Source organism: Lathyrus oleraceus, chromosome 4 (assembly GCF_024323335.1).
Source record: "Lathyrus oleraceus cultivar Zhongwan6 chromosome 4, CAAS_Psat_ZW6_1.0, whole genome shotgun sequence".
Classification (NCBI taxonomy): domain Eukaryota; kingdom Viridiplantae; phylum Streptophyta; class Magnoliopsida; order Fabales; family Fabaceae; genus Lathyrus; species Lathyrus oleraceus.
Genome location: NC_066582.1, coordinates 118,660,392 through 118,675,289, shown reverse-complemented (window position 1 = coordinate 118,675,289; position 14,898 = coordinate 118,660,392). Strand labels below are relative to the sequence as shown.

General features: G+C 34.4%; 1 protein-coding gene across 1 annotated transcript; it reads right to left on the bottom strand.

Moving 5' to 3' along the window:
- Positions 1–4,997: 4,997 nt before the first annotated feature.
- LOC127136291 (uncharacterized) lies at positions 4,998–5,483 on the bottom strand. The gene has a single exon (XM_051062870.1). It carries the CDS (start codon positions 5,481–5,483, stop codon positions 4,998–5,000), a length of 486 nt encoding a protein of 161 aa, XP_050918827.1.
- Positions 5,484–14,898: the final 9,415 nt, after the last annotated feature.

Here is a 14,898-nt window from a genome sequence, read left to right as displayed (position 1 = left end):
ACAAATGGTTGGGAGTCTCATGTATTTAACTATAACTCGTCCTGACTTAATGTATGGTGTAAGTCTCATAAGCAGGTATATGTCTAAACCAACCATGTCACATTGGTTGACAGCCAAAAGAATTTTGAGGTATTTAAAAGGGACAACTGAGCTAGGCGTTCTCTACACAAAGAATGAAGGTTTTTCAAAACTCTTGGCATTCGCAGATAGTGGCTATGCGGGTGATCTTGATGATAGAAGAAGTACATCTGGATATGTGTTCATGATAGGATCTGGAGTTGTATCCTGGTCATTTAAAAAACAGCCTGTGGTGACTTTATCAACTACCGAGGCCGAATATATCGCAGCAGCTCTATGTGCTTGTCAGTGTATATGGTTAAAGAGAATCTTGAGAAAGATTGGAGTGAAGCAGGTTGAAGGAACTATAATTCAATGTGACAGCAGCTCTGCCATTCAGTTGGCTAAGAATCCAGTTTTTCACGGAAAAGTAAGCATATTCATGTGCGATTTCATTTTTTAAGAGATTTAGTAAATGAAGGTGTTGTAGAATTAAAGTACTGCAACTCTCATGAGCAAGTAGCAGACTTGATGACAAAACCACTCAAACTTGAGCAGTTTGAAAAACTCCGTGGTATGCTTGGAATGGTTAGTGCGTCAGAGTTAAACTAAAATACATGTGTTTTAGTTTAAGGGAGGGAATGTTAGGTGGACATTATTATTGTCTTAATCTACTGTTTTATTAGTCTTAGTCTGTTTGAATAAGACCTATTCTTTAGGAGAAATAGGGTTTGTTATTTGTGTTCCTACTCTATAGGCATGTAAAGAGTAAAGTTGGTTATTTCTTTTTACTTGTAAGATGGCTATATATTAACTACTGATTAATCGAATAATACACATTCCTCCACTCACTTTTAAAGCTTTCTTTAATTTTGATTTCCAATATATATATATATATATATATATATATATATATATATATTATATATATATATATATATATATATATGTCAAGTAGTCAAAGATAGTAATATAAATTTATTTGATGTTGTTGCACAATAACTACAATTAAATTGATTTAAAATATAGTATGTCAGTATTACATAAAATTGGACCCTATGCATTTATCATGATTATGATGACACTTCTGATATAATTAAGAGATTATTAAAAAGGACTTCCTATTTTCTTCTTGAAATGATTCAAATGATAACATCCACACAAAAACACCCTACAGGTGTGATAATGACAAATTTGTGTTCATTTAGTCAAAATCTTTTTTATAAAGGAAGTGTCTTTTACATAAAGTTCCCTTAAAAATCTAAAAACAGAACTATTATTTACCTTTAGATAAATCAAGTGTCTTTTTTCTCTAAAAGAGATTAAATCATACATATGGGGATCACATAATGCAGTTGCAGTTCATCTATGTAAAGCACTCATGGACAACAAGAATTAAAACAATTGCGGCTATTTTGTTCCACTCATTCTAGGTTTGTACGATAAAAAGGTTACAAGTTCTATGTCCTTATCTGCAAAACTTCTTCAATTCTTATCTGCTAAAACTAAGACACCCATCATTCCTTTTATTAAGGTTTTGTCCTTATTGATTTGAAGGAAAAACAACAAACACTTTGTCCACATTACATTTTGAAGAAAAAAAACCCAAATATTTAAGATGTAATTGATCAACATAACAACCTTATCTATTAAAATAAATTACTATCAAACTTTATATATATATATAATTTTTTAAAATTATACTAGCAAAATGATATATTTGTAACTGACCAATGCCAAAAAAATTAAAACTATTTCATTTTACCAACTCATTCATTTTTCACTTTTAATTTTTAACTTTCTCATTCTTCCTTTTCTTTTTTTAATTCAAATTTCAAATTTGCCCCACATTTTTTTTCTCACACATTCTCACTCTCATTTTAATTTTCTTTCTCTTCATTTTTTTAAATATAAATAATAAAATTTAAACCTCTTTTTAATTTAATGAAAAAGAACACAGTGAAATATTAAAAATTTTAAAACGCAAAACTTATCTAAAATAAAAACATAATTAAGTAACTCATTTGAAATTGACATGTGTATTTAAAATTTATATATAATATATATATATATATATATATATATATATAATATATATATATATATATATATATATATATATATGTTGTTTTATAATTAAGTAACTCATTTGAAATTGACATGTGTATTTAATACATTTTATACTGTATCAAATTGAATAACACTCAATCACAATCACAGTGCATACAACTAATTTTTTATTTTACGGATCACTATCAAGACAATATCTATTTTATTTTAATAACAATTGTTATTATTTGAGAGATATATTTTTTATCTTCAAATGTTATTTTTTTTTGTTTCTCCATCTCGCGGGTCTCTTTTTTATATGATTATTTAACACAATTGAGTTTATATGATAATTGTTCATTTTACATACGTATCTAAAAATATTTTATATTGTACCAAATTAAATACCACTAAATATTGGTGGACACCATTAACTTACCATTTCACATAGCACTATTAGGACAATATCTATTTTATTTTAACCAACACTTATCTTTAAATGAGAGATGAGTTCTTTATTTTCAAATGCGAAAATTTTCTTTTTTTTCCAAATTCTTTTTTTCATTTCAAAATTTACACTCTTATCTAAATATATTTTATACTGTATTAAATAAATTTACCCGTGCGGACGCACGAGTCTCTTGCTAGTTATATACAGAAAATATAGAATTTCAACTTAAAAATAAATACCTTAAAATTAAAAAAATGCAAAGATTTAGAAAGAGAAATTCCTTAAGGTTTAGCATGGTCTAGTTAGAGATGACAATTCAGCCTATCTTCAATGAATACAAAAATAGATACGGGCAACGTCTCAGATAATTACCCACTTAAATAAACATGTATGAGTGTATATATATACATCTTAGTACTCACCCCTCCTCATACTCGCACAATATTGTTGAAAATAACAAGTGTGAGTTGTGTGAGGAAGTTTCACATTGATTAGAAATGTAGAGACTGGACCATTTATAAATGGGAGAATCCACACACCTATCACCTTAAAGTTTTGGATCAGTATATGGTGTGTCTCTCACAAAGATATGTTGCTCTTAAAGAAAAACTCCAAAGTAAAAAATGCTCCTAGTGTTGACCCCCCAAATTGACCTAACAATGGTATCACGAGCCTTTGGTTCGAGTGAAGGAACCAACTCACTTGTATCAAAAGTATCTCCACATGATCATGGGTAGAGTGTCTCGTTGAAAAGTGTCAACGACGGTACAATTGTATGTGGATGAAAGAACTTCCACTTGAGAGAGAACATTGTGGATAGACACACACTTAAGGTGGAATGTTGAGAATAACAAGTGTGAGTAGTGTGAGTAATGTGAGGAAGTTCTACATTGGTTAAAAATGTGGAGACTTGAACATTTATAAATGGAAGAATCCACAAACCTGCCACCTTAAGGTTTTAGATGAGTATATGATATGTCTCTCACAAAGATGTGTTGCTCTTAAAGAAAAACTCCAAAATAAAAAATACTTCCTCATGTTGACCCCTGAATTGACCCCAATAAATGTATCGATTTTAAAAATGCATCAATGTTAAACCATTACATATTCAATATAAATGTCGGTTTATTTCATAATTCAATAATATTTTTTTTATAAAATATTTAATCTTAAAAATTTAAAATGAAATGATATTTTATGTTTGATACATTTTTTATATATTAAAAATACAAGTACCAGGTACATGTATGAGTACTTACATATCTATAAGACACGAGTTCAGATGCTAACATACTCAAACAGGTATGGACTTGGATATGTGAATTTTCTTTGAACCGTAGATATGGGGATTGACAGTATAGTATCCTATCCAAACCTATCCATTATTATCCTTAAGTCTAGTTTATTTAGGAATGAAGGATAGAGAAGCAATTTGACCATTATTTTAGTATTTTTTAGCATAATTATTTATTTTTTAAAAGTAAAAGGTGTGGAAAGACCTTCACCTGTCTCTACGTGGCCATTATATACTAGTATGCGATTTGATCCAAGCATTTGTTAAATAAGTGTACCTTAGTAGACAATTGGTGAAGTATGAATATCAACCGGAGTTTTGATAACCACCTAGTGCATATTGCATTGTTCTTTGAGTCAAAATGTATGAAGTTTGAGGAGACAATGCATGATCCAAAGTGAATAGAGATAATGAAGGAAAAATTGATGCCCATAGGAAACAAATGAAACTTATTAATTAGTCCATTTTCCATCACAGAAGAAACATATTGATGTCAAATAAATCTAAGAAGTAAAGCTAAGTCTAAAGGGAGAAGTTATAAAGAATAAAGCTATACTGGTGGTAAAAGGGCTTTTACAAAAGACATAAGTAGGCTATGGTGAATTGTTTGCACCAATTATTAGAATGAAGACGATCGGAATGGTGGTGGTAATTAATAGTTTAAAAAGTTGGTTAATACATCAGATGCATGCCAAGTCTTTCTTAAACAAATCATTAAAAAAGTAAGTTTATACAAGACAACCTCTTGCTTTTGAAATAAAGGGGCAGGAGTCAAGGGTATACAATTTGAAAAAGGCCTTGTATGGCCTGAAACAAGGACATGAGGTACAAAACAAAAGAATTATTGATATTCCTATTCAGTTTGGTTTCATGAAATGCACTTATATGTATGTAGTAGTGTACATGATGTAAGGCTGAATGGCAAGAACTTTGCTGATGTATCTATATGTTGATGATCTCCTTCTAACAGACAGTAATGATGTTGAAATTTTTTAATTTAAAATGAAGACGATGGAAGAGTTTGAGATGAATAATCTACAAGAGTTGTCACATTTCCTTGACATATAGTAATTCAAAAGAACATGGGGTGGCATAGTGGCGCACCAAAGTAAATATGCAATTGACTTTATTTTGACACAATCAAACTCAAATCATATCATTAGTAAATTGTTGTTCAATACAAAGAGGAATTAAATGAAGAACATTGTGCCTAGTCCAAGAATTGGCCGATTTAGCTAACAAGTGAGCAACTGAATTCGTTTGGCGCTTAACAAACTTCACCTCGTAGTTAGAATGAAAAGCTAATAAATTCTTAATACTAGAGATAATCACACTAAAATATGAATTGCCACCATAATTTGCATGAATTGCTTGAACCACCAATTGTGAGTCACTCTCAAAGATAATATGATCCATTTGCATCTGAGTGGCTGCATGTAAAACTTCTTTCAAGGCCAATGCTTCAGCCTTCATGACAAAATAAAGTCCAAAATCCCAAGCTATTCCAGCACTGATGAATCTTCCGTTACAATCTCTATAGCACCATCCTTTGTTGGTTTTTCCCCTTTGGTTATTAAATCTGGCTTCGACATTACATTTCACCCACCCTACATGAGGTGGTTGTTGTCGCATCCGCGAAAAACAACCGGCGGGCTGAAACAAAAACAACACAGAGCCGCCACCGTGCGTTATTTATCCCAAAGAGGGAAAGGAAACGCTCAGAGTAAACCTGGAAAAAGCATGGTCTCGCGACCAAAGAGAAAGGGTACGGGAGTCGGTTACGCAAGGGGAAGGTATTAGCACCCTTCACGTCCGTCGTACTCGACGGGATCCACGCTCTAAAAGAAAGAAAAGGTTGCTAAAACAAACATCACACACACACACACACCGAAGACAACACAGGTGGGGGAAAGGAGGAGAGGGCTCGCTAGGACATCGCATCCTATGCCTACGTATCTCGTCTGGAACGAGAATCAGAGCTGCCGTAGTTCGGCTCACGCACGCCGAAACAAGACACACACAAACACAGGCAAACCTGGAACCCGAACGCCAATCGCTGGACTTACATCGGCTTCCGAACCAAACAAACACACTCAGGATACGGACAGCCAATCGCTGGGCTTACATCCATATCCTGACACACAAGAGGGTTAACAAGCAAACACACACAAAAAGAAAAAAAAGTGCCCGGAGAGACCTCGCACGGTCTCCTGCCTACGTACCTCATCTGGTATGAGGATCAGGGCGACGTAGTTCCCCTGAACGGGAAAGAAATTCTAACCAGATACAAAGGGAGACACACTACTAGGGAGCTGTACTCGAGCCTAGGTGTTATCATGCATCATTGCCCTATGTTATGGTTTCTATCCTACTTGCACAACAGCAAGCTAATCCTAACCAGGAAAAACAAGCATGCAAGCATAAACAAAGCAAAGCAAACATCCACATTTAGCACACACTATATCCAGTCAGAGTGGGCTCAAACAAAGGGTTAGACTGCCGAGGCAAGTCATCTGTACAAGGTAATGTTCGCTCTTAACCCTGACATTGAGAGTCAGGGTGAAGCAGATGAAAGGTGAGTGAAGATGAGACTTCACAGCTCTTATCCCTGGCCGGGGAGAGCTTCAGACAAAGGAGCGTGGGTTCAGAAAGGAGGAACCCTTCTACACTCAAGACTCTGACTCGACTGTACAACTGTACAAGATCTTGGGTTAATGTCCCAATGCATCAACACAGTGGTGTGAGCAGAGGGACGACTCAACAGAATAGCGGGAGATAGATTGCATATCTCTTGGGTTCCGCCAATTGCCTCATAGAGGTCTTTACCTGCTTGGGGACAAAGTTAAACAATCACAAACATCGCCTCTTAGGGAGGACTTCAGACAGTTGTCTGGCTAAATAACAAGCCAGGTCTTCCAGACTACATGGAGACAAGAGAGTCTACCTCAATTGGTTTATACAACCAAGCAGCAGCACAACAAGTTCTTAAAGAACTAAAGCGACTATGGTACCTGAAATCAATCTAGTACAGTCAGTATTCCAATCACCAAGTCAAAACAAACAAGACAAGAATCAACAGACAGTGTATAATCAAACAATGCAATGTGCAAAGCACAATCAACTCAAGTGAGCCAAGCATCCTACAAAATAAAACAAGTTAGTTCACAACAATTAGCCAAATCAAACTCAATTAACTTGCATCATTCTCCTTTAAGGCATTTGCTTCTCAACCTGAAACACAACTCAAAAGTGAGAAATAAGACCACTAGGACAAGCCTAGGGTCCAAAGGAGATGAAAAATTCAAAACAGCAAGTGAAAATTGATCAAAATCAAGATTTATCAAGCAAAAAGATAATCCCATTGGTCTCACACCAAAACTATGCACCAAATCTATTTTATGAACAAAACATGCCAAACTATGCAATTGTGAACCACATATGAGCAAACAGAATGATCACACTCAAACAAATATCAAAACAGCTCAATAAATTCCACAAAAATTCCAGCCTAAACAGAACACATTCAATGAGTAGCATATCAAATTTCATGCTATTTGGACCAGAGGAAGTATAGAAATTAAATTCATAAAGTTCAGACAAGTTCAAGCAAGCCAACACAAGGCATCAAAACAATCATCAACTTCCATCAATCATAAAACAGAAATGAAATATGATAAATGAATGGGATCAAAACCATAATGACCTATAATGTGTCTAGAATTCACATGTCAAATTTCACATCCATCCAATTAATGACCAGAATTTCACAAATCAAATACAAACATGTGTCACAAAAAATCAACAAATGACCAAACAGGAGATAAAATCCCAATCAAATAGGAAATGCCACCAATAAATCCAGGAAAATTCTCATGTAATCTCAACATCCATATGCTCAATCATGCAAAAATTTGGCTCAATCCAATGTCCACAAGTACATCAAATAAAATCATGAAATTCATCAAGCATGGTGTGACACAAATTGTCACACCTCTAATCAAAAATTCATATCTCATCAACCAGGCATCCAAAAATTGCAAACTATACATCAAAATCACCAGCAAAGAGTCCATAACATGCACACAAAATTTCAAACATTTCTATGGAAGCATCATCATTTTATGAATGAAATGGCAAAGCATATACACATGGCACACATCCAAACAACCCTAGGCATTTTATTTTTTCACATGTGCACAAAAATCATAAAAATCACCATTAAAAACTACACATCATAAGGAGAATCATGCAAAAAACCTCACCAAATTTGGACAAGAAATGAATTAGTTATGAATTTTCTAAATCATGGATCAAAAATGAAATGGAATTGAAAAAAGAAAAAGAAATAATGAAATGAATTAATCTGAAAATGGCAGTTTTGTAATTATCTCAGCGAAGTCCAAAACGACGCCGTATTCATTTATTCAGTGGCGCGCTCTCATTGGCTCGTGGCGGCGGGAAACATGAATTTGAAAAAGAAATGGACAAACGCGAATCAAACGCATGCTGTGGAGTGTTCTTCATCAAGAACACCAATGAATTTCCAGAAAATCACGAAGAACTTTTTCTCACCAAAATGAACAAACTATACATCAATGTGACCGTCTAAGCTAGTACATCATGGATATGGATTTAGTTTAACCTAATTCTTTCTACACAGCACGGATCGAGCGAAAATAGATTTGCACATCAAACTTCCAATCAAGATTTCTCTCTCGATACTCAACCAAATCCAAAACCACAAACAACATGATAATCTATGTTGAGAGAGCTATCTAAGCCACATGATGATTCAAGCAATTAAAGAGATCGAGATTTTACCTCTTGGAGATGGCAGATCGTGATTCTTGCTCTTCAACATCCAACAAGCCAAAACAGATGAATATTATTGATGTGGAAGTTGAATGGAAAAGGTTCTTCAGCTTAGCAAAGCTCCAACTCGAAGGAAACTCAAAACTCCATGGATGAGCTTGCTTTCAACAGTTGCGAATCTCCACTCCTTTGGCCTTGAATGTGTGAAACAGTTCCTCAATGATGATTGTAGAAGATAGATCCAACAATAACCAGTGCAATTGATGAAGAATTTGATGAGAATTGATGAAAAATGTCAAAAAAGTTTTGGAGAATTTAGAGAGAATTGGAGGGAAATTCTGTTAGATCTTGAGAAATGTGAAAAGTGATTATGATTTCTGTTATGATTAACCTCTTATACCAATGCTTAATCCATTTTTTAATCTCAATTAGCAAAATTGAATGAATTAGTGCTAATGCAATTTTAATTGAAATAACCAAAATAGCCTTTTCCAAATTAAATAATGTAACAGTGCAATGACAGTTCAAGCAAGTCTAAAATGATGTATGTGATATGTTGGAATGAGCTTTTTGTGCCAAAACCATGTATTTTGAAATTTCACCTATTTTCCCACCAATTTTCAAATAATCCACTTGAAAAATGACTTTTTGCCATGATTATTTTTGATGAAATTTGATGATGCATCATGAAAGTGCATGTGAAATGGGGTTTGCTCAAAGAAAGATCATCCAATTTGGCCATTCCATGTGAAAGTTATAGCACTTTGAATTTAGGCATTTTTGAAAAATGATTTGATCATAACTTAGCAATTTGGCCATTCCATGTGAAAAATGATTTGATCATAACTTTGCATTTTTGGAAAGGTGAGAGCAAGATCTACAACTTTCATGTTGAACAAATTTTCATTTGAAGCATTTTTGGACACGTAATTTTGAGGAGGAAAACTTTCCATTTTTGGCAGTTTTCAATTACAAGTCACTTTCTATTTTTGGAAAGTTTCCATCTGACTTTATTTTCTTCATTCTTGATGTTTGAAATGTCAAATGAAACTTGTTTAGACATGCATGAAGTGTCTCTTACTCTCTCCCACCTCCAAATCCATCAATTCAGGCACAGTTGACCACAGTTGACTTTTCTAACTGATAGATGAATTTGGCTATGCACTGATCAAGTTGAGCCTCAAACTCCTGATGAAATAGCTCAATGATGAAACCCTAGCTTCCATAAGCTCAATATAATCACATGATGATCCCCATATCCATTGTAGACCCCATCTCCTTGCCAAGCCCTGACTGGCCCAATGCAGATGATTCAACTGATTAGGGTTGACCAGTGGTCAAAACCCTAATCTCAAGGTATCTGATCAATCTCTTGAATGATATCAAGACCATGATGAGGATGATGTACCATTTCACCCAAGATCAAGCTCAATCTCCTTGACAACCAAGAAACCCTAATTTGTACCACACATCCTCAGATGATTAATGATCAATTCAATGAAAACCCTCAGGCTTGAATCTCAACCTCTTGTCCTCTGATCAAGACCTAGAAGGATGACTTGCATATTGTAACCACATGATATGCAAATATGCAATGCTTAATGACCTAAAAAATGCAATGCAATATGTTAAGCTAGTCCCAAGAGAGGAGGGCAAATTTTGAGGTGTTACAGTTGCCAAATTGATTGTTGCTGATTTTGGTGCTCATTATCAGCACTATGTTGATTCTTTTGTGCTATAAACCAGTCCTTCCAGCTATGAAACACTTGCACGCCCAATTGATTCACACCACTCTTCTCATTTTTCCATATCCAATTGTTTATATTATTCCAAAGCACCCATAACATGACAACAACTCTACCCGCTACCATCATATCCTCCTTACTACAAATGTCGTGAATTAGAGTCTTTGCTTTATTGAACTTTTGTAGCCTGTTTATAGTTAATCCATTTAAGGTAATTAGAATGTGGTTAGTTAGTTATTCAGTAGTTACTTGGGTTGGTTACTTGGATTACAAATCATACAACATTTGTATATAATTGATATGATGAGTTTCATTTCAAACTAACTTTTCTAATAATAATACAAACTTTTCTCACACATGTCCTAGACATCTTCTTACACATCTTGCATATCTCTCTTTCTCTTCACTAAGTGCAATTTCACTAATAAATTGGTATCCAAAGCTGCTGGTTTTAAAGGAGATTTTTCACCTCTAGGGCAGTGATTCTTGGATGGTTTATCAACTATGAATAGAAGAAATGACATTCCAAATTCCCTTATTGTTATTGATTGAAAGATCTGGGATCATTGGAGTAAACAAATGAAGTCTTTATTTGGCTTTTAAGAAACCCTTGAGGTAGTTACTAATGGCGTGGTGGAGCTTGTAGTGAATGCAACTGAAGCTCAACGCACTTCTCAGAAAGATGGCAAGAAGAAAGATTGCAAAGTGTTTTATTGTATCCAATTTGATGTTAATGGTGCAAATTTTGAGCGAATCGCTCACGGTGAATTTGAAAAAAAAAGCATGTGATCTTTTTGTCAAGTATTATGAAGGAGGCGAGAAGGTTAAAAGTGTGAAAACATAATTGTTGCTCAGGAAGTATGAATTACTACAAATGGGAGAGACGAAGAAAGTTGCAACATATGTGTCCAAGGTACATAATCGCGTACACTTGATGAAAGGATGTAGTGAAACCATGACAAATAGAACGATCATTGGGAAGGTGATGAGCATTTTTACTTTTCATTTTGATCATGTTATCACAGAAATTCAAGAGGCTAGTGATTTGTTCACCATGAAGTTGGAGGATCTCGTAGGTCTGTTAAAAGCACATGATATGCAAATTGAAGAAAGTTGCAACATATGTGTCCAAGGTACATAATCGCGTACACTTGATGAAAGGATGTAGTGAAACCATGACAGATAGAACGATCATTGGGAAGGTGATGAGCATTTTTACTTTTCATTTTGATCATGTTATCACAGAAATTCAAGAGACTAGTGATTTGTTCACCATGAAGTTGGAGGATCTCGTAGGTCTGTTAAAAGCACATGATATGCAAATTGTAGAAAGAAAATGAGTTCAATAAGCCATTCAGGCTCGACAAGCTCATACCTGGAAAATGCATGGTGGAAGTGGCAAATTCAAAGGGAGTTTTGACAAAAATAATACCATGAAGAATCCATGGTCTCTCAAACAAAAACAATAAAATAATGATAAAATTGAATCTTCTAAAAGAGGAGGCATTTATCATCATAAAGGAAAGGTTGATAAGAAGACAATTGAATATTTTAATTGTGAGAAATGGGGTCACATGGCCAAAGATTGTTGGCACAACGAAGAAAAAGGAATTTCCAAATGTAAAAATGGCAATAAGGCAAATATACCACATGAAGATTCAGATGGTTCTGAAACTATGGTGTTGATGGATGCAGTTTCTGATGAAGGTTTAGATTCCAAGACCTGGTTCTTAGACACAGGTTGCTTAAATCACATGACATGTCATAGATCATTTTTGATCAAGTTTGATGACTCAAGAAGGATCAAGATCAGACTTTAAGATAATAGATCACAACAGAAATAAGGATCAGGTAACATGGTGATCACAAGGAGCAATAGTAAGCTAGCCATAATTGAATATGAGTTATATGTGCCAAGCATGAAGTGTAACTTGTTGAGTATTGGTCAACTTATTGATAAAGGCTTCTTAATAACTATGAAAAATGAAGCCTTTGAGCTTTTTGATCCAACGAACAAGTTGGTTTTAAGGTATCATTTGTCAAAGAATAAGACCTTCAAGACTTTGATCAGTTTAACAGAAGTTCAATGTTTGCAGGTTGTGATTGAGAAAAAACAAAGCTGGTTGTAGCATATGAGATTCAGTCATTTGAATTTCAGATCTCTCAATTAGCTTGTGACATAAGAGATGATGCTTGGTATTCCAAAATTCTCAATACCAGAGAAATTATGTGAAGGTTTCTTAGGATGAAAGCAATCCAAAAATTCATTCGTCCTATTTGCCTATGAGATCAACAAGCATTCTTGAGGTTGTACGCTCAGATGTTTGCGGTCCTTTTGAAGACCATACAATTGGTGGAAAAGATACTCTATTTCTTTTGTGGATGAACATAGTATAAAGCTATGGGTGTATTTGATCAAGCACAAAGATGAAGTCTTTGAAGAATTTAAAAGATTCAAGTTGATCATGGAAAATCAAAGTGAGAAGAAGATCAAAATGCTCATAACAGATGGTGGAATAGAGTATACTTCCAAGATATTTGAAGAATTTTATGCTCATGATGGAATTGATCATGAAGTTACAACTCCATATACCTCTCAACATAATGGTATAGCTGAGAGGAGGAATATAAGCATCCTAGATATGGCTAGGTGTATGCTAAAGTAAAAATGCATGCCTAACTCATTGTAGGGTGAAACAGTTACTACCGCTACATATGTGCTAAACAGATGCCCGACAAGGAGATTGAAGAATAAGGTTATAGATGAGGTATGAAGTGGCAAGAAACCATTTGTGAATCACTATAAAGTGTTTGACTCATTTTATTACAAACATGATCCTGATGCTAGAAGGCAGAGCTGAATGACAAGAGTGAAGCCATGATTCTGGTTGGCTATCATAAAAATGGTGCTTATAGAGTATTTAATCCAATCAGTGAGAATATTATAATCAATAAAGACATTATTACAGATGAAAATGAAGCATTGAACTGGACATCAAATAGCATAGATAGTAAACCTTTGTTGAACTCAGAGTTGGAGGAAGAGTTAGAAGAAGATGATGATATACCATATAACTTGCATGAAGATGTACATGTGGTTATTCAGAGGCCTCAGAAAGCAAGGATACTCCCAACAATATTAGAAGATTGTGAGGTAATTGCTGACAATGAGGTTACATAGGATGAAGATCTTGTTCGTTTTGCTTTACTAGATGATGCAATACATATAAACCATAATAAAGCCTTGAAGAGTGAAGCATGGAGTAATGTTATGGTTGAAGAGTTGGTAGCAATAGAAAGGAATAATACATGTTAACATCCGTGATTAATTTTAACATTTTCTCTTTTAAGATCGTATTAGTAGGTTTATGTGAGTAATTACAACGGAAAATTAGACAATGAAAGTTAATTGCAGAAAAGTAACCGGATATGGTTAGAAAGATTACACCAGAGATTTATACAGGTTTGACCGAACGTTGGCTTAGTCCTGTCCCCAATAGTTCTTCTTGAGGTTTTGACTAAAACTTTGAGTTTTTACAGGTTATGCCCACGAACCTTTTGATACAAGCTCATCTTTACGGGTTATCCCCAATCAAACAAGAAGCTTTTACCCAAACTAAAATAACAATAAAAATAGAGATTTTACAGGCTAATCTCAAAAATCAAACAAATATTTTAAGACTGGTTAATCTCAAGAACCAAACTCTATTCTTCAAAAGTATCGAACTCTTAAAGGTAATAACAAGAGCACTCCTACTAGATGAGGCTTAAGATGTCTTTAAATTTGTTCACCATCATTAGAGAGTTGGAAAACCATTACCGCCGACTTTACCGACTTCAACAATCATTGGTGTTGTCGTCATCAAAATTTTAGGAAGGTTATAAGTAGGATCATCAACTTCATACATGCAAGCACATAGATCCACAATGGTCACACCTTTCACCGGCCTCCATAAATCTGCTATCCGCACCTTCATTGACTTCACATGGATGAGGCTGTCACATAAGAATCTCCCCATCAAGCGCCATTGAAGGTCTCCTACTTTCTTTCCACCCTCCTTAATATCGAAACATAATCCTTTATCTTTCCCCTCCTCATGCAACGATAACCCTTCAAGGTACTTTATGAACACGTTGAATCATATCAATTAACTTGAAACAAAGATCACTCTTTTCAGATGAGAAGTTTACAAACCCTTGCAGAGATTAGGAAAACCTAATAATCATGGGAGTTTACAATCATTTTCTGTTAAAAATAAGTCCCTAAAAATAATGGAATTTCTAAAGAACTTAGAAAACTTCTTACTAGACTGCCACTGACTTAAAAAAAATCAACATGGAAAAATCCAACTGCGCAACCACACTAGCTTAGACATGTCTTACACTTTATAATGAAGGTAAGGAAGAAGAAGAATTAACCACACTTTTAAAAGTAACCAAACATGGTTAATTGGACAAAGTATCAAAATAAACAAAAAGAAAACTTGAAA

Bases quoted from the DNA above. Each gene is read 5' to 3' on its own strand.
- LOC127136291 (XM_051062870.1), bottom strand. From the start codon at position 5,483: ATGCGACAACAACCACCTCATGTAGGGTGGGTGAAATGTAATGTCGAA.